This window comes from Notothenia rossii (genome assembly GCF_949606895.1).
Source record: "Notothenia rossii genome assembly, chromosome: 10".
NCBI lineage: Eukaryota > Metazoa > Chordata > Actinopteri > Perciformes > Nototheniidae > Notothenia > Notothenia rossii.
In genome coordinates, this window is record NC_136908.1 from 27,167,313 (window position 1) to 27,193,822 (window position 26,510).

Genomic DNA, 26,510 nt, shown 5'->3' on the forward strand with positions numbered 1-26,510 from the left:
AAGACCCTCAGCTATACAACTTTTTCTTCAGATTTTTCATATCTTCTACACTTTGAGATATTTAACTTAGTTTGGAGCTTAGTAAAGAGGCTTTCTTCAGATTTTAACGTGTGTATTGGGCAACTCGTTGAGGCTTAAGAGTGTGTGATTTCGGTTTATTCACGGCATTCATTTTGTTATTCTACAGTATTGTTGTGTTAATGTAACCCAATTTGTGTTCTTTGAAATTGAAAAGGTTGTAGCCTGCTTATCTGCGCCACTGTTTGCACGTGTAAACTTGTCACACCAATACCCATTAAAAACAGGTTATACCCAGCTGAGCAAATACACAAATCCAAGACCACTTTAGAACAGGCATTTCATTTTAATCGGAAATAAAATGATACAAGAATTTCACAAAAGGTGAGGAGACGTTGGGACATATTCCCACCGAACCGTATGCTTCTACACTTGATTAAAAAAAGGCTAAAACACATACCATCATTTAAACTTATAAAACTGAGATTGCACCCTGTTATTTTACAAACACCCCCATACGATACAGCTCTAATGAAAAAATATGTTGCGTAAAAGTCAAAGGAAATTGAGTAGCATGTGCATAAAAGACATCAAGCACAAATGCCTGGAACACTACAGCTATTTATCAAAAAACAGGGGCAGGGGTAGTGTTGTGGGATCTGGGGAATGTAAATGGAGGGCAGGGGGGAGACACTGGGATCAGGGCTCATGACAACTGTCAAAAATATGAACTAAGAGCGGGAACGGGAGCGAGAGGGAGAGTGGGATTTGGAGCGTGACTCCGAGCGGGAGCGGGAGTGGGAGCGGGCTTTGGCAGGTGTGGGGGTACGTGATTTGGATTTGGACTTTGATTTAGACCTGGCTCTGGATTTTGATTCAGCGGGGGAGCGGGAACGAGAGCGGGAGCCCCTCTCGGGCTCAGCCCCCTCGTCCTCGCTCTTAACTGGCTCACGGCCCTTGGAGCCTGATTTCCTGGAGCGATCTTTAATTCCTGATCTAGAGCGAGACCTGGAGCGAGACCTAGAACGAGACCTGGAGTCATCCTTCTTCTTCTTGACGTCTTTCTTGCTCTTTTTGCTCTTGGGGCTGCGGCTCTTGGGGCTGCGGCTCCTGCTGCGGTCCTTGTTCTTCGGCGCGCCATTGCTGCGCTCTTCTTCTTCCTTCTTGACCTTCAGCTTATTCTTCTTGCTACGAGATCGGCTGCGGGAGTGGGACGCCGCTCTGTGGACAAAGATCAGAAAGTTGAGATTATTTATACTTTCCTATTACCTCAACCTAGCTAAACTAAATACCCTCCTACATAAAGCTCATCACAACAGGCACAATCATTTACTGGAAAAACGGGTATATTAGATGTATTATACGTAAATGCAAATATAATAAAAAAGTAATTTCAAATAAAGGTTCTGAACCAAATGAAAATAAGGACAAGAGGACTCAGTTTAAAATGCACGATGGCAGTGAGAACAGTATTTGAGAAATTCAGCTGTATCTTTATTGCTACCGTATGAACCATCAGTGGACGGAGATCAGGCTACACTTACAACAGCTGTAGATATCATGCCACTACTAGCATCATCTGATATACTCTAAATGTACTCAAGTGCACACACCCCTGCACTTTCAATGACTTGTGAAAATCTATTTATACACGTTCTCTGATCTTACTTCCTATCTAACTAGTGTGCCCACATCTTGTGTATTTGAATGGCAGCTGCTGAGAGGCAGTAGTAGCATTAATTGCATTACATGTTAATTGTTAGACGCTTTTATCCAAAGCGACTTACATACTCAATACTGTGGACAATCCCCACAGGAGCAATTTGGGGTGAAGTGTCTCAGGGACACAACAACATGCTGACTGCAGTGGGGTTTGAACCTGTGCTCCCCTGACCCAAACACTATACGCCCTACCCACTGCACCACACGCCTTTTGGGAGATCAAATGACCAAAACCAAGCCTCACAAAAAGAAAGATACAGCTTATTCTCATTTATTGATGGATCTTCCTACTACTAAAACGATATAAATTCAGACGGTGCTCTCTGAATTCACATTTAAATATTAATAATTGCGAATTCTCCACTTCAGCCTTTTATTAGAATGTACTATTTACTTACAAATGCACCGGCTTCTGCATTGCAAATGGCACAATCAGCATGTGGTTATAAGTTTTGTACACGATTTTTAAGATAGAAATTATAAGTAATATTTAAGATCAAGTACAAATAATGTGCATTTTCTCAAATTATTGTTTGCCCTGCAGCAGGTTAACCCTGTGATTGAGTGAGGCAAAAACAAATATTGTTTCCTGCATTAGCGGCAGTCCCTCATACTTTACATTGACGCAATGTAGTGTTATCAGATGAGTTTTAAGGTTGCCCCTTCTTAAGTCATATTTCTTCTGGACCTTTACATATTCTGCAGATTACTATCTTTTACAGGAAAACGTATTGTTGATTTTACTATTTTATTTGTATTTAAGTCCCAAAATGAGTTCCAACGGCCATACTATTAAGTAGACAGTCCTCTGTGATAGGTTTGATCCTCACCTGGAGTGGGAACGGCTGCGGCTGCTGCTCTCGCTGCGGCTGCGGCTCTTACGAGACCTGCGGCTCCTGGAGCGGGACCTGAGGAAACAGAGTAACGGTTGGCAAAAGATTCAAGGCTTTATTGTCACGTGGTGCACATAAGCTACAGTGTAGATAGGGCAAAGAAAAACGTAAGACACAGGCTCCTCTAACAGTGGAACATGAATATATAAAATAAGTAAAAACAGATCAAATAGTAATGAATGTAATTAAAGAATTAAAGAGGGGCCAAAGACAGGGCAGCCATCATCACCGGCGCCATCTAAGTACAATGCCGGTACAAGGGCTTCAATTATTGTTATAAAGATGTGTTGGACGCCAAGCCAGCACCTTTTTGAAACTATGCTCAAGACCTTTTTTGTTGTGCAGTTTAACTTCCTCTTACATTTTTTGCAAGCAGTATGCACCAGGAAGTCACGTCAAATAACAGCAAACTAAAGAACCGGTCTGACCTGGAGTGGCTGCGACTGCGAGAATAAGAGCGCTTGCGTCTGGCTCCAGGGCGGTCCTCGATCAGACGGATCTTCCTTCCATTCACTTCGGTGCCGTCGAGCTTCTCCAAAGCCCTCTTCATGTCGGAGTAGAGCCTGAACTCTATCACCCCCTCGTTCCTGCGGCCCTTGTGGGTGTCAGCATAAGTCACCTCCCCTGCCTGTCTCATGTAGTCCTTAAGGAAAAAGCAAATATATCATTAAGTAGATCTGCGAGACAAACAAAACTTAAGAATATGTTGGTGTACTAAACGGCTATGGATCAAATAGATCTTCATACCTTCAAATCCTGCCAGCTGCAGCGACTGGAAAGATTCTCAACAATGAGCCGATAATCTGTCCTTATGGGTGGACCATATCTGTCTCTTCCAAAGCGACCATATCCACCTTTTGAGGTAACAGGAAAGGACAGGGGAAAAAATGAGGACCCCAAACAAACTGTGGTGGTGCATTTATGCTAATCTCCAAGCTACACACTACCAAATATATCAATATTGACTTGGGAAAAGAAAAAAGGGGCAAAACAAAAGGTGAGAAAAGTATTACAAAAAAAGGCTGAATTTATAATTTGCTAAAAGAAATATTCAAAAGCCTCAACCTATAAAGTACATTTTTAATCTTATCATTTTAGCAAATGTTGGTAAAAAGAAATTCTATGTGCCTATTTTCTAAATAACAAACTGAAAAACTGTTTGAGGAAGTACTTACGGTGAACTAAAGCAAGATTCTAAGCTACCCTATCTAGAAAAAACATTTTACTTTTACAAAACATGTTCTTTTTTCAGGCACCCATAAGAACTGAACCCACATCTGTTCCTAACCCCCATGGCATCCTCACCACCCGGCCTGGGCCTAATGGGAAAAGCGGTCTTCATTCACAATGGCTCCCTTTTTTGGTCTGCCCAGGGGCCCAGAATGGTCAAACCACACTCTTGGAAAGGGGGGACACCATGGCCAGCAATAGGGGCAGGCAGTCAGCAAAGGACTCTTCCAATTAAAACATTGAGGTTCTTTGTTAAATCTTTACCTTTAAATTGACAATCATTGTAAATGAAATAAAAAACGGAATAAGACATCAATGGATTACAAGATATTTAACAATCAAATGGCTATTTTTACAGTATTTAATGAAGACATTTATATCCTTTCCATCAGTAAGCCATTTCCTCATCACATAATAAAATGTAACTGCATTTTCAAACCATTACATGGTAAACCCAAGACATTTATTCAAGTCATTGGTGGCTTTGGTGCACACAATAATAATAATTATGACATGTGTAGATATGGAAATCTCTCTTCATGCCTACTGTTGAAAAAAAATGTTAATGCTGTCTTGAGTGGGGCTTGTGCACCGTGTGCTAAAATATTTGCAAGACAATTAAAAACAAACTTGCAGCTCTAGAGTGCCCTATCTGAAACTGAGACATTCATTTATGTTAAACAGGTCATCGAAAACCTGGAAGAATCAATGGGGCCAGAACAAAAGCAAAAACTGATGAAATTAGCACAAGGGAGGATAGGTGTAAGGAGTTTCATTTAAAGATGCACAAGTTGGTGCTCCTTCATTAGGTATCGAGAAAAGGTACCAACAGAGCTCGACAATACTGACACATTTTTTATTTTATACATCTGTCTATTTTGTCAGCATTTTAACCAATCTTGTTACAGTATTCACACATATTTAGAGACTACAGTGATAATATTCCATCTATCAAAACGCTCATATTGGTGAACATTGTGGAAAGGCTAACTTAGTTATTTTGCACTCCATTTTCAAAATATCAAACCCATAGTTTTCAGGTATAGCTTGTGTGACTAAGAAAAGCCTATGTTAAGGAGTGAGCTTAAGTACCACCAACATGAAGAAACACTAGGATATCAATTGAGTGCACATCAGCCACCAAGGACAAGCTCAAGATTGTACCCTTTTGAAATTTAGATTGTTTCCCAGTAATGAATGAAACCCCCAATCAATGACATATAAAAAATAACTTTTCTTTATTAAACACTTACTGCTGCTGCTGCTTCTTCCTCCTTCACCACCACCTCCTCCTCCTCCTCCTCCTCCTCCTCTATCGCCGCCGCCTCCTCCTCCGCCTCCTCCTCCTCCTCCTCTGCCGCCGCCACCACCACTACTACTACCTCCGCCACCACCACCACCACCACCATAACCTCCATCCCGACGAGGTCCCTTGGTGTGCTCCACAATGACTCTTTCACCACACAACTCCTTGCCGTTTAAGTCATAAACAGCATCATCTGCATCACGGGGGTCATCAAATTCAACAAACCCATACCTTTACAACAGAAGAGAAAATGTTTTAACATCGGGTTACAAAAAAATGTTTTGAGTTCATAATCGGTCAGTCAGGTGAGCACAAACTGGCCAAAACCTATGTAGAAAGAGTAGCACAAGCTTTTTAAGATGTTATCAGCATGGCATACCGATAGCAATTTAGATTTAACTGGCTGAAAAGAATGAACTTCATTTCCAGATTTAGAAAAGGAATGGTGACTCTCAGAAATGCATTTTACACATTATTATATATATTTTGTTAATGGCTTGTTACAAAACAAATCTTAGATATTCATATATAATTCTTACTAGCACATATTTGATTTCCACTAGTAACTTTACTAATTAAGATATCTTAAAATGCTAGATATCTGTACACACTAGAAATGTGTATAAAGTCAATAGTCTGCTAATTAATTAAATGGTTATATTGATGATTATATGCAAATAATGCAATTATATTAGCAACAATTTGATGTTTGGTGAATTTGTATTCGTTTGATAATGAACCAAACTATTCTTCAGTTAGACTACACAAGTATGAATGTTTATTAAAACAGAAATTCAAAAATGCTACTTGGATATCTATTTTTGGAAGAGTAATGGAACGTTTTTCAAGTTTCAAACAAAGAAAGTCTTCAACGATACAGCCAACACTTAAATCCAAAAGTTGCCTGGCGTATACAGAAATTGCGAATCTATTGATTTAACAAGGATGCAAACTTCATACATAATGGACAGTGGTTCTGCAAAACGAGCACACGCGTAGATTCACTTTGTTCCTTGTAGACTGGTAGTGGCCATTTTTCGAAAATTCTGAAGACCAAACACTAAATGGGTGATGCAAATAATCGTCGTTGGCAGCCCTTGATACCAGGAACTAGCACCTGACTAACAGATCCTTATTCATAATAAAAAAAACTCACAACTGGTGAGTGAATCAAAGAAGCTGCACGTTTAAAAAACATTACATTCGTGGAATTTGAAATTTTCTGCGATTTAATGTACTGTGAATCATGATGGTGATGTTTGATTAAAAATAAACAACAACCTTGAAGTCCAAACAAAGAGCATTTTATAAATACATTATTTATGAATGCTCTCCATCAATGCTGTACTGAATAGCCTCGATGGAGACGTTTGAAACAGACATATCAAGCTTGATTGTACCAAGTATCTTGAATAAAAGAACCATGCCATATCTAAAGTATTGTGCATTCGCGAGGATCCAAGCTAAATACGAGATTGGCTGCACTTGCACTTGTTTAGCTTGATGTATACAAGGCCGCCAGTGACATTGCCACGTCTAACCTTAGCTAACTAGTTAGCGTTGTCCGAGATAGCCCAAACGTTACATAATAAGCAGCAATATGGGCTTTGATACAGTTTAGAGAAGAATAATAATGATAACAAAAAAAACTCCTCAGTCCATTACACATTATAGATAGTTTTCATTTGTAATTATAAAATATGCTAACGACTAGCTTAGCATTAGCTGGGCACACGACCAACAAGGCCTAGACGGCACGTTTTCGGCCTTTGCAGGCGTTAGCTTAGCACCGACAGAACACCAAAAAATGTTACCCGTTTTTCAGGTCGACCTCGAGTATCTTCCCGTAGCCTTTGAAAAACCTCTCCACGTCCTTTTCTCGGGCCCTGTAGCTCAGTCTTCCAATATACACCCTCGACATCTTGTGTGTTAGCTACTGTATGCTAACGTAGCGAAATGTGGGATCCGGCTAAAACCGAACGAGCACACAGACCGGAGGCGCGAGGCTGCAACTATACATACACGCGCTCCTTTGGTACAATAGGTCCGAGCTGCAGGGGGCGCGGCCTCTTCTGTTTGGGTTATTTTGGCCTGAGTTCAGTCTCTCAGGTAAAAGGTATCACAAGCTAAGAATCTTATTACCTATCAATATTGAGACGAAACTAATAGAATTCCTATTAGTATAAGGTTAATTGAAAAGTTTGTTATGAACTAAATAGGAATGTGCCCTGATTTGGTGCATACGACTGAAATATTAAAAGAGGCAAAGTACTTTAAAAAATAAAAACAGTATGGTCAAATACAAATATGCACAACTTAATTTTATTACAGTGTTTTACTTGCATAATCAAATCTTTTTCAGTAATGTAAAAAACAGTAAATAAATCAAAAAATGTAAAGACCAATGTTAAACTTTTGACTTTACCTCATTCATTTGTTTGCAGATTTACATGAGATGAGTTGGTTAATGACAATATGCAAAGTATAAAGTTATCAAATACATGTATGGGAGTGAAAAAGTACAACGTTTGCTTCCAAAATGTGGTGGAATAGAATTATAAAGAGACAGAAATAAAATGAGATAACAAACATAGTTAATACAAGTAATAGGTAATGCATTAAATTGAGAGGAGTCTGCCTGCAGGCCTCCACTGATTAAATTACTTTGCACTACTGCATTTAAAATGATGGAACCAACACGTGTATGCATGATCTATATTATAGTACATACAACATTCCCTCAGTGATAGTTGATTATAAGAATGTGTCATGATACATTATTATCTACGTTACGACACGAGATAGATCATCTAATCTTTCAGGTTCTTTCTAACACGCGGTGAGGTTAGCCGCGGTGGGCGGGGCTAACAACGACACGGACAAAACACCAGCTGCTCTTCTTATGTGCTAGTTATTTTTTAACACACTTAGATTCCCTTAAATGCCTTCAACGTTTTAATAGAGGATATTTTAATAAATGTACGCTGTTATGTCAACATGAACGTTTTTGCAACTTTTTTCTTCACTGGGCTGAAGAACGTGAAGTCGCTCTGGGAGGGAAATAACGGTACAGGACGTTAGCCGAATGTTAGCTAAACAGCAACAGTTGGTATGTTGGTTGGTCAACTAGCTAACTGACAAAAACGGTAATGGAGCGCGCGACTTTTTCAAAGTACTCGTGGATAGATTTCGCCTTCTCTGTGATCGGAGTGTGTACCTTCCTGGTGGACTGGGGCTCGGACGTGTGGGTGGCCACCGAGTTTTACTGCCGAGGGGAAATCTTCTGGTTCGGGGTTCTGGTCGGCCTCATGGTCCTGTCGTCGGTCGTAGTCCAAATGTTCAGCTGGTTCTGGTTCCAGTATGACCGCAAGCTGCCGGGGTTCGGCAGCGTGCAGACTGGAGGAGGAACCGTGCTGTTCGGGGACAGAGTGAAGCTCTCCTGCCTGTTTCATGTGCTGCAGCTGGGCTTCCTTTGCAGGTAGCCTAAACAAGTGTGCACTGCACTAGTGGAAAAGTACTCATATCCAAATAAAACTACTGTAGTCTTAATATGCACCACTAGAAGTAAACGTCCTTTAATACAAAATGTTACTAAAGAAAATGCAAAAAAGTGTGAAACCTAATATGTGTTCTGTTATAATGAGAAACCTACTTGAAATATTATCTTATTACATCAAAATGTTTTGAAACTTGATGTTGTGTTTTTAATGTAATAATAATAGTGTATTTTACTCATTACTAACAGAATTTCTTTTATTTATTGATTACTTTTTTCTTTTGAAATGTTGGAGCTTGTACAATGGCTGGTAAACTGTACCTTATATTACTGCTAGGTATCTTAGTCTATAATATTACATCATTATACGTTACTTGGTTTATATTTTTGTGATAAAGATCTGAATATGCAAAGTTTTTGTTTGAATCCATTCAGTCTAGGAAGATGTAAGCTTCCTAACTATAGTGGAGTAAAACTGCTTAAACCCATTATATATTATAAAATGCATTGCTAATGCGGCTAATTACTTGATTGTTGGTTAAACCTCATAGCAAATATATAAGTTCATATTACCCAAACAGCCTACTCCTGTTTAAATGTGACAGTAAATGTAAGGCTGGTTTCTCAAGATGTGGAAAGTGTTTCAACAACAGGTTGCACAAAGTATAAGCACTCTTTAATCCTGACAAAACTGCAATAAAGCACACTGGGCCCAGGAACCTTTACCGTAGGAGTATTTCTCTCTACCTGTTAAACAACTGGACATTCCTACAGAATAGTTCATGCAGGCAAGTAGATAATGAAATGTGACATGTGTAGTGACCATAAATGAAACATGTCAGGTGTGGCAACTGGTAAATCCAGCGACAGCGTCCCATAAGAGCACTCTGCATACACTACACAAGTAATGAATGAATGACGTATGAAGAGCACAAAGTCATTTAATGCATCATGACAGATTGCGGCTATTCAACATTAGTCTTGTTATGCGTCTTCATTTTCTCCCATGTGTCTTTTCTGTCACTCACAGTTTTGTTCAAACATGTTCATTCACGCAGGCACATCTCGGCCATACGGCAAGGCTTCAGGGTCTGGTGGCGGAAAGCGGAGGGGTCGGAGTACGCTGTCTACCTGACCCACGACCTGAGCATGCTCCGACTCATCGAGACGTTCTGTGAGAGCGCTCCTCAGCTCACTCTGATGATCTACGTCATGCTGCAAACAAACAAGGCACGGACTGTACAGTGTGAGTTCTCTCTAGTATAAGTTACTTCTTTAAACTCACAGCAGAAGCAAACTTCTACAATAGAGGATGGTGTTTCTATTAGGTATTACGCAACTTTGAGTCTTTCCTGACACAATCCGAAAAAAGGCTTTTTCCCTCTCTTAATCACCTGAGCTGTTAATAATACATTTGTATGAATGCACTTTGCTTTGCTGATCCTTGTAAAAAACATCATATTAAAATTGTGAAACACATACTCTACTCTCAAAAAAGGTAGAAATACATAGCAAAACCTAAAAACATGACCTTTCAACTTTTTAACAGACAGAACTTTCCCGTGTTTCCCGTTCCTTCCGCAACCTCAAGGATATTCATTGAGCTACACTCTCCAGTGGCATTGACAACCTCCCCAGCATAAATGGTTCATCCCTGCCTGATGAACTGGTTTCTCATTACAAAAACAATCTTCACAGTCTGCTCAATACCCTGGCTCCTTTAAAAACCCATTCTGCTCCTTGGTTTACACCTGAACTACGCCAACTTAAAACAAAAGGCCGTAGATTGGAACGCCTCTGCAAAAAAACTGGACTCACAAAGAAATGTACAATGACCACATCCTCCACTACAAGGACACTCTCTCTACAGCTAAATCATCATACTACGCAGTTCTCATCAGCTCTGGCAGAGGGAACACAAGGGCCCTGTTCTCTACAGTAAAGAACATTCTACGACCAACGGACTCTCTTGCACCTTATCAGTATTCAACCGCCTACTGTAACTCCCTCATGTCATTTTTTTTATGACAAAATAGAAAGCATTCACCAGCAACTAACTCCTAACACCACCTGCAGTATATCTCTCCCTGTTTTCTCCGACCATCTCTCATTCTCTTTCAAGTTTCACACTTCCCTCTGCTGTTGTAATCTCTGACCTCATCCGTAAATCCAAGCCATCTACCTGTCAGTTAGACCCTCTTCCTACTAGGGATGGGAACGATTAATTGAATATTCTAAATTATTCAGGCATTCGAATATGAGTTATTATTTTTTTTATTTTTTTTTGGGAGTGGTGCCTAAGTTGATTACATATTATCAAATGGAATAATTCAATGTATACGACAGTGCCATAGCTAAATGTGTTAGGTGACGTCTAAAAGGTGTGTTTTGCTCCGCTCACCGGTCCCTCACAGCGGGTAGAGCTGCAGGTGCTGATCTCTCTCTCTCTCGCGTCCGGTTATACTTCACTCGCGTTTATGTCCAAATCCATCAGATCTAGCTAGTTCTAGCTAATGATATGACTGCTGCCCCTCCCTACATGCAGATCAGCAGACTCAAACCTCATCTTATGCCCAAATTCCAGCTGAGAGGGTCTTCTCTACAGCTGGCCTGATTGTGAATCGCCTCCGCACCCGCCTCTCCCCTGAGCATGTAGACATACTCATATTCTTTTTCTTTTTTAAAATACTTTATTTTTAAGTTGTTAAGACATTACAAAGGAAATAACATACAACATACAGGTCACTGGGGTAATACATCATCAATATGTTCTCAGCAATTATTCTTGTGATATGGGAAGATCTCCCTCACAACGGGTTCACAACCAATCTGTGTGAAACATACAGTAGTAGCAAAGTTATGCAAGAATTATAGACTATTGTACCAGAAGGAGTAAAGCAAAATAAAATAAATATCTCAGGATTATGTGACCCCTCTCTTCATGTGCAAAACCCATTTGGACCAGTAATTGTCACATCTCTTAGAGAAAAAGTCAGCCTCTCCATGCGAAACAAGTCATTTACAATGTTTATACATTCTCCCTTTTGTTGGTGGATCTTTCACTAGCCATTTTTTGGTAATTGCCTTTTTGCTGGCTGTCAGTAATATTTTAAGAAGATACTTGTCCCAAACACTACATTCCACTGGTATATTAGCTACATAAATCCCATCAAAACTGTTTGGAATCTCAAAGCCAATAATTTAATTTATTTCCGTTATTATAGATAGCCAATAGGGTTTGATCACTGGACAGTTCCAGAATATGTGGAAATGATCAGCCATAATATTACTACACTGCCTCCAGCAGTGTCCAGATTCTGGTCTGCCATTCTGATGGTATTTTAAGACATACTCATATTCTTAAACAAGAATGAGTATTGAATAGCTGCATTCTGTAGATAGGCCCTGTTATATGTTGTTGATCTCTGTTGTAATAGGGTTACGTTACCCTAACCCGTTATGTTGTTTGTGTATGATCCCTCTTTCATTTAAAAACCAAGTTATGTTTTAAGCATGAAAGCTGTAGGCCTATTGCTGTAAACTGTTCAAACTTTGATCACCAGTTCAATACATTTGACAAATTCAACTTGGTTTCTATACTTGTTTGAACATGTATTTATTAGATTATTTTTTATTTATTTATTTTTGTAAAAATGTTTCCCATATTTATTTATTTTATTATAGGATGTGTACATAATAATAATAATAATAATAACTTGAATTTTTATATAGCGCCTTTCATAACCTCAAGGTCGCTTTACAAAGAAACATACAAGGACAAGACATAAAACATAAAAAACATAAACATAAAACAGGGGGCAGAAATGGAAGTGTAAGTGGGGGTGGGGGGGGGGAGTGAGTTATTGTTGGAAGGCGATGTTGAACAGATGAGTTTTAAGGGTTGATTTGAAGATGTTGAGAGAAGGGGCGTTGCGGATTTCTGCAGGGAGGGAGTTCCAGAGGGTGGGGGCAACGACACTGAAGGTCCCCGAAGGTGCGGAGGCATGAATGGGGAATGGAGAGCAGGCCGGAGTCTGAGGATCGAAGGGTGCGGGACGGGGTGTATGGGTGGAGGAGATCTGTGAGGTACTGAGGGGAGAGGGCATGGAGGGATTTGTAGGTGAGGAGGAGGAGTTTGTAGGTGATGCGGGACTTGACCGGGAGCCAGTGGAGGTTGAATAGAGTGGGGGTGATGTGCTGCCAGGGCTTGGTGTGTGTTAGAACCCTGGCAGCTGAGTTCTGTATGTACTGGAGCCTGTTCAGGGTTTTGCTGGGAATCCCGGACAGGAGTCCGTTACAATAGTCCAGGCGTGAGGTAATGAAACAATGAATGAGCTTTTCAGCAACAGAGTCGGAAAGTGATGGCCGGAGTCTTGAAATATTTCTGAGGTGGAAAAGGCTGATTTTGAAACGGATTTGATGTGGTTTTGAAATGAGAGGGTTGATTCCAAGACAACACCAAGGTTGCGGACCTGAGGGGATGGGGAGGTGATGGAACCGTCGATGTTGAGGAGCAGATCTCCAACCTTCCCGAGCAGTGCCTTGGGGGCCACAACCATGAGCTCAGTTTTATCCCTGTTTGAGTAGGTTGGTGGTCATCCAGGTTTTAATTTCGTGTAGGCAGTTGATTAGTGACTGAGGGGGGAGATGGGCAGAAGGTTTTGTGCTGATGTACAGTTAGGTGTCGTCGGCATAGGAGTGGAAACAGAGACCATGGCTGCGGATGATATCCCCAATCGGAAGGATGTATATTGTGAATAGAAGGGGACCGAGCCTTGGGGGACTCCATGGTTGACAGAGGCACAGGGGGAGATGCAGCCAGCGTGTGTGACAAACTGTGTCCGGTCCGAGAGGTATGAGTGGAAGAAGGAGAGGGCGGAGTCAGTGAGGCCAAGGAGTTCAGACAGGCGGGTGAGGAGGATATTATGGGAGATGGTGTCAAAGGCTGCAGAGAGGTCAAGGAGAATTAGTGTAGTGATGGAACCTGAGTCAGCTGCGATGAGGAGGTCATTGGTGATTTTGATCAGGGCATTCTCGGTGCTGTGGTGGGTCCGGTAGGCAGATTGAAAGGGTTCATAGAGCTCATGGTTGGACATTTCAGTTAATCGGTTAACCGTTTTTTTTGGGGTCGAATATTCGAATATACATTTGCTTTCAAATTCCCATCCCTACTTCCTACCCCCCTGGTAAAAGCCTGTCTACCTTCATTGTCTCCTTTATAACTGTTATCATACACTCCTACTTCACCTCTGGTCTTGTTCCCTCACTTTTCAAATCAGCCGCCATCACGCCCATACTGAATAAACCTGGTGCAGACCCCAACAATTTTAATCACTAACGACCTCCTTATGGCAGCTGACTCCGGACTTTTAACAATCCTCATCCTCCTCGATCTTAGTGCAGCTTTTGACACCATTTCCCACAGCATCCTCATTGACAGACTGACCTCCATCGGAATCACTGACACATCCCTCCTTTGGTTTAATTCATATCTCTGGCCGCACTCAGTTCATCCAACTCAAAACCTTCAAATCACAGCCACTTCTAGTCACGACCGGTGTTCCCCAGGCCTCTGTCCTGGGGCCTCTTCTTTTCATCATCTATCTACTTCCTCTTGGCCATATCTTCCGTAAACACAGCATCCACTTTCATTGCTACGCGGATGACACCCAGCTCTACTTGTCTTCCAAACCAACCTCCATCCTCCCTGTCTGACTGCTTACAGGACATCAAATCCTGGTTTTCTTCCAACTTTCTCAAACTTACCGATAATAAAACCGAGGTTCTCCTCATTGCCACAAAACAGTTTCTCCATTACAATAGACAACTCTTCAGTCTCCCCCTCCCCTCAGGTTAACGGCCCGTCCACACTACAGCTTCAAAAAAAGCTTCCCGGCAGGCGTTTCTGAAGCTCGACCAACAACCAATCACATTAATCTCCCGCCCCTGACACACAAGCAGCGGTTTGATTGGCTAGAGCTTGTACTGGCATATGATTTGATTGGCTGACGATTCCACCGAAAGCTTTAGAAGCTTCAAAAGTTGAACATTGCTCAACTTTTGCAGCCTGAAACGCCAGGAAAGCTCCGCTCTGCTACCCACAATTCAGTTCGGCGAAAAGCGAGGCAACGTGACGTCACCCCATTCAAAGTGAATGGGCAGACGCGTTGGAAACCGTTTTTGAAGCTGTCGAAGCTGTAGTGTGGACGGGCCGCAAGAGTCTGGGTGTCATCCTCGACAACACACTTTCTTTCAAATCTCACATCAGTAATATCACTCGGTCCGCCTATTTCCTTCTACGCAACATCGACCGCCTCCGCCCGCCCCTTAACCCTAAAAGCACCGCCATTCTTGTTCACACCCTGGTCACTTCCCGCATTGACTACTGCAACTCCCTTCTCTTTGGTCTCCCTCCCAAATCCATCCACAGACTTCAACTGGTTCATCACCAGAACCCCCTCCATTAACCACATCACTCCTGTTCTTCAGCAACTTCACTGGCCCCCCGTCAAGCCCTGTATACGGCGACCTTGAGAGCCTTGAAAGGTACCTATATACAAAATAAATGAATTATTATTATTAACTTTAGCACTGTTTTGATTGGTCAAAACGTTCATTTACTCCGAATCACACTTAAAGTTCTACTTTGTGCAAAAGTTTGGAGCTACAACAATGAGTCAACTAATGATAATGTCAATCAAAAAAAAAAAATGTGAATAGTTGTTATGAAGTAATTTTTTCCGCCTCTCAAATATTGAGATGTCCTGCTTTTTCCTTTATATTTTATACATTTGAAGACAATAAAATAGACATTTGAAAAAAATTCTGACATTTTACAGACCAAAAATGTTTAATTGGCACAATAAATAAAAAACAAAAATGGTTGCTGCCTTACAAAATATTTTAAATCTTAGTATTAAGGATAACAAATTAATTATAATTCCATTGTAAAATGCTAGTTACAACCGGACACCCAATGTGGCCTCTATTTCAATGACAGTTGTGGACAGACAGGTTAGGGTAATGGATTGTGTCAATTTCTTTTCTTTTCTGTGAATATCAAATAAAGAGATACAGTTACGCTCATAAAACACACTATCTGTGTTGTGGCAGGTCAACAAACAACAAACATATGAGTTAACTTCCTCTTGGCTGTTCCACTGATTGTTTTACCTTCTTCTTTTTGCAGTTGTGAGCATTGCTGCCTCCACCACCTCCATCGCCTGGATGGTGGTGGATTACCACCGCTCGCTGCGCTCCTTCCTCCCAGACAAGGCCAAGCAGGGCTGGTGTTCCTCTTTAATCTACTTCCTGTGGAACCTGCTGCTAATCGCCCCGCGTGTGGCGGCCCTCGCCCTCTTCGCCTCGGTCCTGTCGGGGTACATCGGTGCTCACTTCCTGATGCAGTGGTTCGTCTTTGTGTGCTGGGCCTGGCAGCAGGAGACCCACTTTATGGACAGCCCGGCTGGGGAGTGGCTGTACCGCTCCACCGTGGGGCTCATCTGGTACTTCAGCTGGTTCAGCGTGGCAGAGGGTCGCACCAGAGGCAGGAGCATCATCTACCACACTTTCATCACCGCTGACGGAGGCATCCTGCTGGCCACCTGGTGGTGTTACAGAGACCCTGTCCAGACGGAGTCGTACGCCCTGGCTCTGCTCATCGCTTTGCCTTTCATCTACCTCCTGGGACTGCTCCTGAAGACCCTCTACTACTGCTGCTTCCACCCCAAGCTGTGGAGGCCCCTGGTGAGGGACCCAGGGCTGCCTGATGATCTGCCTGATGCAGAAGTGCCCTTGAAAGAATTCTCCATCCAGGACGGCGCCCTGTCCTCCAAGCTACACAACAAACGGATGGCCTGCCATGCAGCTCATTTTTACTCAGAGAAAGGAGCTGTTAAAAACCCTGATAGCCCTAAAAGAGCTGAGCCATCACCTCTGTGATATCGGACTTTTGGTTTAGTGATAGGAAGTAATAATCTCTACTGTTTTCTATTTTTGCTGCAATCTCACCAGGTGCTCAGAATAATTTGAAAATACTAGATCAATTACAATACTTGAAACTAGGAGTAAGCAATAGAGTGCTGCAGGGATTAAGTATTTTGGAGGCCATCATTCTGCAAGGGCCAACGGCTATGTTTGCTATGTGGCAAACAAGTTTATCATGCCAACTCGTTTTCCCAGCAAGATATTCTCCGTAAAAATTATCTCGTCTTCAAGCATTTAAGCGTAAATGCTAACGTCAATATACGTTGTAAAAAGCTTTAAACCAACTACACTACAGTCACATGACTTCAGCATCACCACGACTGTGATCACATAATGACGTTCAATTGTCCCTTAAAATGTCTGAAGCCTTAATTAGCATCTTGTTATCACACACCTATTTTTTTTAAAATACCTTTTTTACTAATCCAGATATTTCATCACATTGATGCAAAAACCCTATAAACTACTGATGCCATTGAAAAGTCTTCCATTCGAAATGATCAATTATTTTTTCTTGAATGACCTGCTCATTACTCTCGAATGTCTCTGACAGCAGCAACATGAAAACATATCTATTTACATATAGAGGGATTTAGTTGGAACAGTAGCCTTTTATAATGTGCGAATCAGACATGAGTAGACCTGGTTTCCCCGTGTACAGTAGATAACCTGATCTGATATTTTGGTGCGCTTTGTTAAACTGGCTTTGTTACGAAGATGTCTTTTATGAACAAAACATCAAAAGCTATCAAGCTTATTTCCTCTTAACAAACCTTAAAATAATTCAAAATCCATAAACAACACCACGAGGGGTACATGGTACGGAAATGCTGAATCATTCCTGTTTTTGAAGACTTATTCCTGCAGCACTCTATCCTTTTCATATTAGTACATTCATCAGAATATATAATGCGAGATAGCAATTTTTATTTATTTGTACTAATCCAAATACTTCATCACATTGATGCAAATACCATATAAAACAACTGTTGCCAAGCCCTTCTCAGTGATGTGCAACCTTGCTACAGTGTGATAAATACGCTCTAGAATTGACCACAGTATTAACTCTTGAGTGTTATAATCTCATGGTCATATTTCTCAACTGTACTTGAAACTGGGGGTCATTTTATAAGGTAACTTCTAAAAGTGAAGGCTTCTTTTTATTTGATAGATTGATTGTATATTTACACATTGAGGAAATGTGCACATGTTACTGGGACGACTTGTTAATGCTTTTTACTACCCTGTATTTCCAAAATACATCTTAGGAACATTTCATTTGTTCAATTTTTTTTTACAAATTGTTTCTATTTTATTTGTAACAAAATATAACATTTAAAAACAATGATAATATTTCTGAAAGCCCCAGACAGCTAGATATGTTCTCACTTTCTGTATCTAACCTCTAAATTGAAATAACCTGAATTGAATTTCTGAGGTTCTAACATGACAATTAGCGGTACCTAAATGCATTTACTGTATGTGTGTTGGTGTGTGTTTTGTTACAGTTTGAATACTATTTGAAAGACTTTGAATGTAGATTTGAATCTTCTTTTATAATCTCTATGCTGTGCGAAACAGCAGTTTAAGACCACTCTAAGGTACTTGTTTTTAGGCGAAGTTTGTCATGAAGAAGAGTTGTTAGTGCATATTGAAGTACAGGTGACATCATGTTAGTGTTACGTTAACTCATTCAGTGTTTGTTTAGCTTATTTAAATGTCACATGTGCCTAATGTCAGTATCTTTGTTTGTGTTCTATTTAAATGTTCTCGGGGGTACTGAGTGTCGATTTGTTTTACACACATGCTCTTTTCAGTACGTTTCTGTGAATTTTCATACTTCATCATGTTGCAGATCCTACAAAAACAAACCAAAAGTCAAGGTCTGAACTGGTCGTTAATGTTTTACCTCATTTGCCATGTGCAATTATTAAAGTGATAACAATGTTGTACTATCTATTTTTAATTTGCTTGAATTTTCTTTAGTAAGAATGTAAAAAAACAGTTAGCCGTAACATTCCAATTAATGAAAATGGCACCAAATCAGAAGGGAATTAAAAAAAAAAAAAATGTGGGTGACAGACTTTTTAAATAATTGTTATTTATTTATTAGTATTATAATTTCTATTAATAACAAGATTCGTTTTGGTGACGGATTAAAAAAACAAGCATTCCCTAATTTCTTACTAATTTGAAGATGTTTTTTGAAAAGGTCAATCATTTTAAGAATGTAAAAAAACAGCCATACCATTTCAATTAATAAAGCTAGAAACAATTGTTATTTCTTATTTACAATTTTAAGAGACTCATATTTCATTTAATAAAAGACACCTTAAAAAAAAGTATCATTATTAATATCCCTAATATAATTGTATTAATATCTATTTGTATTCTTTTAACAGTTAAGTAATGTAACAGAAACATAGGATTACTTTAGATCTGATTAGTGCTTTCACTGTGAGCTGTATGTATGAAGCAGTCATGCTTAAATAATTACCAGTCTAGTGGGTAGAAGGGGGTATCATACTGATACACCCCCCTGAAATATACTTCTAATCAGCTTTTCTAGATTGGAAAAATTGTGTAGAAAACGATTAGCTATGTTAAAAAGTTGTTTCACGTATATTTTTTCCCCAAATTAGTGTTTATTTACCCTAAAAATCGAGTTTCACTCTTTTTACACCTTTCACTATATCTCAGCCATTATTGCAGATAACTGAACAAACTAGAGAATGCAATTCCTGAAGAAATTGCTAGTGGGAATGCTTTATGCTGAAAAGCTCACGCTAAACTGCTATGCTGAAATGTGAAGAATTTAGATTGAAATGATACACGAATACTGGGGGCTCTAATGTGTGAAGAGAGAAGAAAAGAAAGTAAAAAGGCTTGGAAAAGCAGCGGAATATTTGAACGGCAAACTTCTAAACTAACTTGATGGCGAATGATCTGTCGCCATGGCAACGACATTTGATGACACCCCATAATACGCTTAGATGCGTTGATGGCTGCATCGTTACCAAACCTGTGAAGTTTTGGGGCGTTTGGAGCAGTTTCACTGAAGTTATGAGAAAGCCGTGTTTCATGGCGAGCATTGTGTTGCCACGGCAAAGGCATTTGAAGAAATCTCAAAAAGGTCCCGTATATGTCTTCACGGCTGGACTGTTAGCACACATGTGAAGTTTGAGCACTTTTTGAACATTTTCATAGGAGTTATAGCGACATCATGTTTTATGGCGAGGGATGCGTTTCCATGGAAACGGCATATTGTGAGATCTGAGATTTGGCGTAGAGCTGTTGAGGCATGGACCGATGATATACAAGTGAAGATTGGGGGACGATTGGACCGTGTTGATTGGACTTAGAGCAACATCATGTTTCATGGCGAGTGGTCCATCGCCATGGCAACGGCATTTGATGACACCCCATAATACGCTAGATGCGTTGATGGCTGCATCCTTACCAAACCTGTGAAGTTTTGGGGCGTTTGTAGCAGTTTCACTGAAGTTTTGAGAAAGCCGTGTTTCATGGCGAGCATTGTTTTGCCATGGCAACGGCATTTGAAGAAATCTCAAAACTGTCCCGTAGATGTCTTCACGGCTGGACTGTTAGCAAACTGCTATCTGAAGTCTGCTGCTCTGAGCATGTCAGTTGGAGCGATGACATCATCGTGTTCCATTACACAGGTGTTTATTTACACAGGAGCTAACGAGGCGTCCAGAGATCAAAGGCTTCATTGTTCTGAATGAGAGATAAACCTCTTACATGTGAACGTTTTGTGTTAGAACCGTAACAGATATCTGTGAAATTTCAAAACGTGAAGCATGTCAAGGAAGTTGAGTATCTGAAGTGTAATTGTTGTTTACTTTCGGGTTAATAATGTGGCCTTTTTGGCAGTTTAACTAAAGATGTGCGGCTGCTACCGTGAGGAAATATCTGCCTGAGATTACAATGGGGTTTAATGGAGGAATGTTGAAAGTTGTTGTCACTTCCTGCCCTCAAGAGGCATTTTGTTTAATTATTTTTGCTTAATTATTTATCTTTGTTCAAGCTACGAGATGTTTTCCTACGTTTGTCATGATAAATTATGTCTCAGGAATGTAGGGTTTGAGAATTATGGCCGTTTTAAAAAAATATATGAAGGCAAATTTCAAGATTTCCTACCCTCTAGCTGTGACATCACGCACTCTAGTTAATGTTAAAATCTGAAGAAAACCTCTAAAACAAGGTTTGAACAATATTTAATATCTCTAAAAGTAAGAATCAGATTTAAAAGTTGTTTTACATGAATAATGTCAGAAAGATGTGTAACATTTTAAAGTTAGAATGAGGTTTCTGAGTGAAAGTACCAATGAACAGTTAGCAGTTGAAGTCGCATGAAGATTTGTTGAAGTTAAAGAATTTCTCCATTGATTTCAAAGGTTAAAAATGGGATGTATTATGGGATGTATCTCTGGAATTATGAAAGTTATGAATGAGATAATGGTAATAATAGCCATCGATTCCCGACCGAGCTGAACGTTTTGATGTTTGAACGGAGTTTCTGCGATGTTCAATGCGGAAGGAGAAGCGCGGCAAAATAAGTCGGTGGAATAATAAACTTTTCGTGCGTAGAATAACAGTTAGTTGGAATGCTGTTAACAGCATTCCCACTAAATTAGGTATCCAGATCCATGTTTTGAGGGTCAAGGAACGCAATAAAACTATTCTTAAAGTGATCACGTGTCTGTGGCATGCTATTATGCTAATTAGTGCCGCCATTACAAGAGAATAGCATTTTAGTCTTGTACCAAGAACGATGTATTTTCAGTGATGCAAATTAGTCGCTTTTCGGCGCCTCCCGCTTTTTTAACGCTGCTTTGGGTGACTTGTGTAATTCGTGGAGAACCGAAGAGTTTTCGTTTTGTGTGGGGGGGGGGGGGGGGGGGGGGGGGGGGGTGGGGGGGGGGGGGGGGGGGGGGGGGGGGGGGGGGTCAGTCTGTCCGTAGTCCGTCCGACTGACGGACAACTTCTCTCACTTCAAAAAAGAAGAAGAAATCTAGATCGCAAAATAATTAAACAAGCGAGTTTCTGTTTTTCCTGGCCAAGGACAGGTTCCTTGAACACAACACGAGCGTAACGTGTTTTCACCATGGTCTTCACGTGGTTATGTCTCGTCTGAAAGGAGTGCTTACGGAGAGCACCGGAACGCCGCTCCAGCCCTTCAAATATTGTAGTACCCATAAGGAGCCGTACACATGCCGCAGTGTTTGCGTGGCTGTGTCTTTAGTTGTAAGCACAGTGGCGATCTGTTGTTATTAGCATCTGGTTAGCTAGCTATGCTAACGAATTTAAAGAGCTTTTCTACAACCAGGTGGAAGAGAGCTCTCTCCTGAGAGGCTCAAATAACCTCAGCTCAGTGAGGTTAAGGCACACCTTGATATGATCATTATAGTTATTAATGAGACATTAGAGACTAAATGAAAAACAGGTATAAAATACTATATGACAGTAACAAAAAAGTTGTTAAAAATAAGTGATTTGTAAAATATCCAAAAAGAAAAATCTGCTTACAGTTCTGTTTCAAATGGGTGTTGAGAGATGTATCCATAGATCTCCTCATGTTGCTCTCAAAGTGCACCAGATTGATGCTTTTAAATTCAATATTTTAAAAAAAAATCTTCCCAGGGGAGAATGCCCCCGGACCCCCCTAGAGGAGGTTAGGTCCCCGCCACTTAAATCATGTTCACATGGATACTAAATAAATTTGCACACATCTTGTGTCCATATCTTTCTGTTTTGGTGGTCATGCCACACCGTGCACGTGCATGCATGCATGCGCAGGTCATGGTAAGATATCTGGATTAAGAGGTTGCTTTTTCTTTGCACAACATGAAAGAAAGGCCGAATGAATTGGATGTGATTTTAGTATTTTTAAGCAGAGGTTGAGTTCAATCATTTGTACGGCCCTCGGAGGATGTTGTAAAAATTGAAAAGAAAAAGGTTCCCCCTGCTGTAAAAATAATAAAAACCCTTGATTTATAACTTAACTTCTCTGTGTCCTATAGATCTGAGTATATTATAAAGAATAGCCAGTTAATTGAAGCATTATAGCACAGGCCTTTGTCAGATGGTATATTACGCAGTTTTTTTCCTGCTTCGAATAGTTCTCTCTTTTTTCACCATACCTGTGTTTGCATCACTGATTTTGCACCAACACAGAAATATACTTATAATCAGTGTTTCCTAAGTGGAAAAAGTATGTACAAAATGATGAGCTATGTTAAAATGTTGTCTGGATGTCCCACATGTATTTTTTATGCAAATTTTGGCCACCATTACCAAAAACTGAATTTTCGCACTTTTCAGTCTATCTCAGCCAATATTGCAGATACATGAACAAATAATGTGTCTAGACCAGGGGTGGGCAATTATTTTTTCCATGGGGCCACATGAGAAACAAAAAATATTGTGGAGGGCCGGGCCAAAAGGCTGAACTCAATTCTGCATAATATTAATTGTATTTCTTTATAAAAAGCAGTAAATAGCATTGTTTTGACAAGCTGGTAAGAGTATATGTTATAGTTGAGCAATGAAAAAGTGAGGTTGCCTTACAAAAAATGTAATTTATTCAATCAAATTTCCCAAAACAATGGTAAACAAAATGTGAACGTTTTTCACCATTTCTGACTCATATTAGTGAACATTTTCAGTCGCATTCACTACAAAACACATTTTGAGTTTCATATACTGTTGGAAAGTTGTGTAAAGTTTCTTAGCATTCTTAAGACATCACAACATTGTCTTTGTGCTCCAAACATTCAGCAAGATACATCATATTGAACTGTCACTGAACATCACTGAACTGTGATTTTGAGAAAAGGCTTCCAAAGAAAGTGTCCCAGTTCACTGCTAGTTGGTTCCTTTACATGCCTACATTTGTAGTCTAACCACCTCATTTGGTTTTTTTAAGTTCTTTTTTCTTGTTCAGTGAGAGAAATCTAGTCTCTGCTGGGCTTTAACGAGTGCATCAAAGTCAGGTTGAATGTCTGAGGTGGAGATGCGAAGCACAGCTGACAGATGATCATCAGTGAGAGAGGATCTATACCTGGATTTCATAAACTTCATCTTTGAAAATGTTTGTTCACATATGTAGGTAGAGCCAAAGAGAACCAACATCTTCTGAGCATGTCTCCTCATGTTTGGAAAGTTCTCCTCCTCGAGAGAAGAGTAGAAATCCAGCAGAGATCCTGACTTAAAGCGCTCTGCCAGTACTGCATCAGACTGCAGGTCAATGAGTTCCAGCTGAACATCACTGGGTGCATTATCCATACTGCAGGTAAAGGGAGAGGAAATCATGAGCATTTCATCCTCGATTGTTCGGAGATCTTCAAATCGCCTTGAAAACTCACCATGCAATGCTCCTAACATGGATGAGTACCTGCGGAGGTGATCAGCTGATGGTGTGACTTCTTTCAGGGTTTGCATGTGAGTGAGAGTGTTGCTCTCCAGTTGGCTTGAAAGAAACTGCATCTTTCTCATGAAAGCCTTCACCAGGCTGTGCATTTCATGAACAAAAAGGCCCTTGCCTTGCAGTTTGGTGTTCAGTTCATTCATCAGTGCAGTCACATCAACAGCAAATGCAAAATCTGCCATCCAGTCCTCGTCTGAGAGCTCTGGGATGTCTTTGCCTTTCTTCTCACAAAACTCTTGAATCTCTGCTTTCAGGTCCCAAACTCTTTTTAGCACTTTGCCCAGGCTGAGCCATCTGACAGCTGTGTGGTAGCCGATGTCACTATGCTCAGTCTCATGCTCCTCCAAAAGTGCAACAAACTGTCTGTGATTCAATGCCCGTGCCCTGATGAAGTTTACTATTTTAGTAACAACATCAATAACATGGTGAATTTTTAGCACTGACTTGCACAACACATGTTGGTGTATAATACAATGCAAAAATACCAATTTCTGATCTGCGTCGATTTCAGTCACTTTATCTTGCATACGTTTCAAAAGTCCAACATTTTTACCTGTAAGATTTGGACAACCGTCTGTTGTGACACCTGCCAGTCTGTCCCATTTCAGTCCCAGCGTGTCCATGCACGCATTTACCTCCGTGAACAGATCGCTCCCTGTCGTCGTCCCTTTCATCGGCCGCATTGCTGCCAGCTCCTCCGTAATCTTGAAGTCCGGCGTTATCCCACGGACAAATACGAGTAACTGCGCTGTGTCGCGGACATCACAGCTCTCGTCCAAAGCCAAGGAGATAAAGTCAAAACTTGCCACTTCATGTTGCAGCTGAAGCTCCAGATTCCCCGCAATGTCCTCGATCCTTCTCGTCACGGTTCGCCTGGACAGCGGGACTTGCTCAAAGGCTTCTTTTTTTTCAGGGCATATTAGTGCTGCAGAGTCCACTAAGCACTCTTTGACAAACTCCCCCTCTGAGAATGGCTTACTGTGTTTAGCTATTTTGTGGGATATCACGAAGCTGGTCTTGGTTGCTGCATCCTTGGATGTGTGAAGCTTGGTAAAAAAGCCTTGCTGCTTTTGCAGCTTAGCTAGCAAAGCGTTCGATGTGCGCGCCCTTTCAGCATCAGTCAAGTTTTTGTATTTCTCCGCGTGTTTCGTCTCGTAATGCCGACTCAAATTGTATTCCTTGAACACGGCGATCTGCTCCCCGCAAACTAAACACACGGCTTTACCTCCGACTTCAGTAAATAAATACTTAGCAGTCCAATTTTTGTTGAAAACCCTACATTCGGCATCTACCTTTCTTTTTTTAGCATCAGCTGACATTTTTGAGCGCTAAAGTCGTCTTGTGACAATTATCCAATAACGCGCACGTCTTGATTTGACGTATTGCGTCATTATGTACGTGAATAAAAAACAACTTCAAAATAAAAGCATTGCAGCTTTAGTCCATGCATGAGGTAAAATTAGAAAATATGTTTATTTTGTAATTTCCAATTAACCTTACACGGGCCGGTCAGAGTCAACCAAAGGGCCGTATGTGGCCCGGGGGCCGTACAGTGCCCAGGTCTGGTCTAGACCCATGTTTTGATGGTCAAATATCACAATAAAACTATTCCCAAAGTGATCACATGTATCTGTGGCATGCTAGTATACAGCGCTGGCAGTAGTGAAAATTCCCGCCTTTTTTTCTGCCAAAAACAAACAAGTAGCTGACTTGGCACACATTCAACCTTCAAACAAACAAGGTAAGTAGCTAACTCAACTAGACTCATGTGTTTTGTATGTTTTATGTTGGTTTCTAGCTTGATTGTTGTTAACACATAATTTTGCTGCCCAAAGTAGGCTACACACTAGAACATGTGTTAGTGTTATTCTGCCCTGCAGAGGCTAACTGCAGTAAAAGATGGTAAACTATTAGCTAGCTAACGTTAGCTAACTAACACAGTGACGTGAATGAGGGATAGCTAATGGTGTAGCTCAGGGGTCGGCAACCCCTGGCACCGTAACCAGTGGCACACTAGGAATAAGTGGAATAAGAGTGCAAAGTATTTAAATTGTATTTTCGGATCCTAAATGCCGCTATAGGCGCCTCTCCCCGTTACCTGCAGAAGGAAGCCATGCACGCAACGCAGCCCCGCTCTCTTTAACTCCAGGCGACTTTCTGCCGCTTTCCTCCGTTGCGCAGTGCTGATCGTTTCACCACAGAGGAAAGCACTTCACAAATTGCAGTACCATCAAGGAGCTGAACAAATGCCGCAGTTTTTGCGTGGCTGTCTTTAGTGGAAAGCCCAGTGGCGATCTGCTCATCTCTCATTTAAATGCTACAAAGGGGCAGACTGGCCATCTGTGTGTTAAACTTTCCTGTCGGCTCCCAGACCGTAGTCGAGGAGGAGATGACTCTCTGTTGTCTCCC

At 40.8% G+C, this 26,510-nt stretch overlaps 2 protein-coding genes across 2 annotated transcripts; one reads left to right on the top strand and one right to left on the bottom strand.

Annotated features, from left to right (window-relative positions):
- Positions 1 to 344: 344 nt before the first annotated feature.
- Positions 345 to 7,207, bottom strand: LOC307021828 (uncharacterized protein). Its single transcript, XM_079654302.1, has 6 exons — positions 6,984 to 7,207; positions 5,117 to 5,400; positions 3,381 to 3,487; positions 3,062 to 3,276; positions 2,571 to 2,648; positions 345 to 1,239 (listed from the first exon to the last, which is right to left on the bottom strand). Exons 1-6 carry the CDS (start codon positions 7,088 to 7,090, stop codon positions 750 to 752), a joined length of 1,281 nt encoding a protein of 426 aa, XP_079510428.1. The 5' UTR covers positions 7,091 to 7,207; the 3' UTR covers positions 345 to 749.
- A 149-nt stretch (positions 7,208 to 7,356) lies between these two features.
- On the top strand, positions 7,357 to 18,608 carry xkr8.3 (XK related 8, tandem duplicate 3). Its single transcript, XM_079654303.1, has 3 exons — positions 7,357 to 8,647; positions 9,724 to 9,911; positions 15,855 to 18,608. The coding sequence occupies exons 1-3, from the start codon at positions 8,319 to 8,321 to the stop codon at positions 16,604 to 16,606; spliced, it is 1,269 nt and encodes a 422-aa protein (XP_079510429.1). The 5' UTR covers positions 7,357 to 8,318; the 3' UTR covers positions 16,607 to 18,608.
- The last annotated feature ends 7,902 nt before the right edge of the window (positions 18,609 to 26,510 follow it).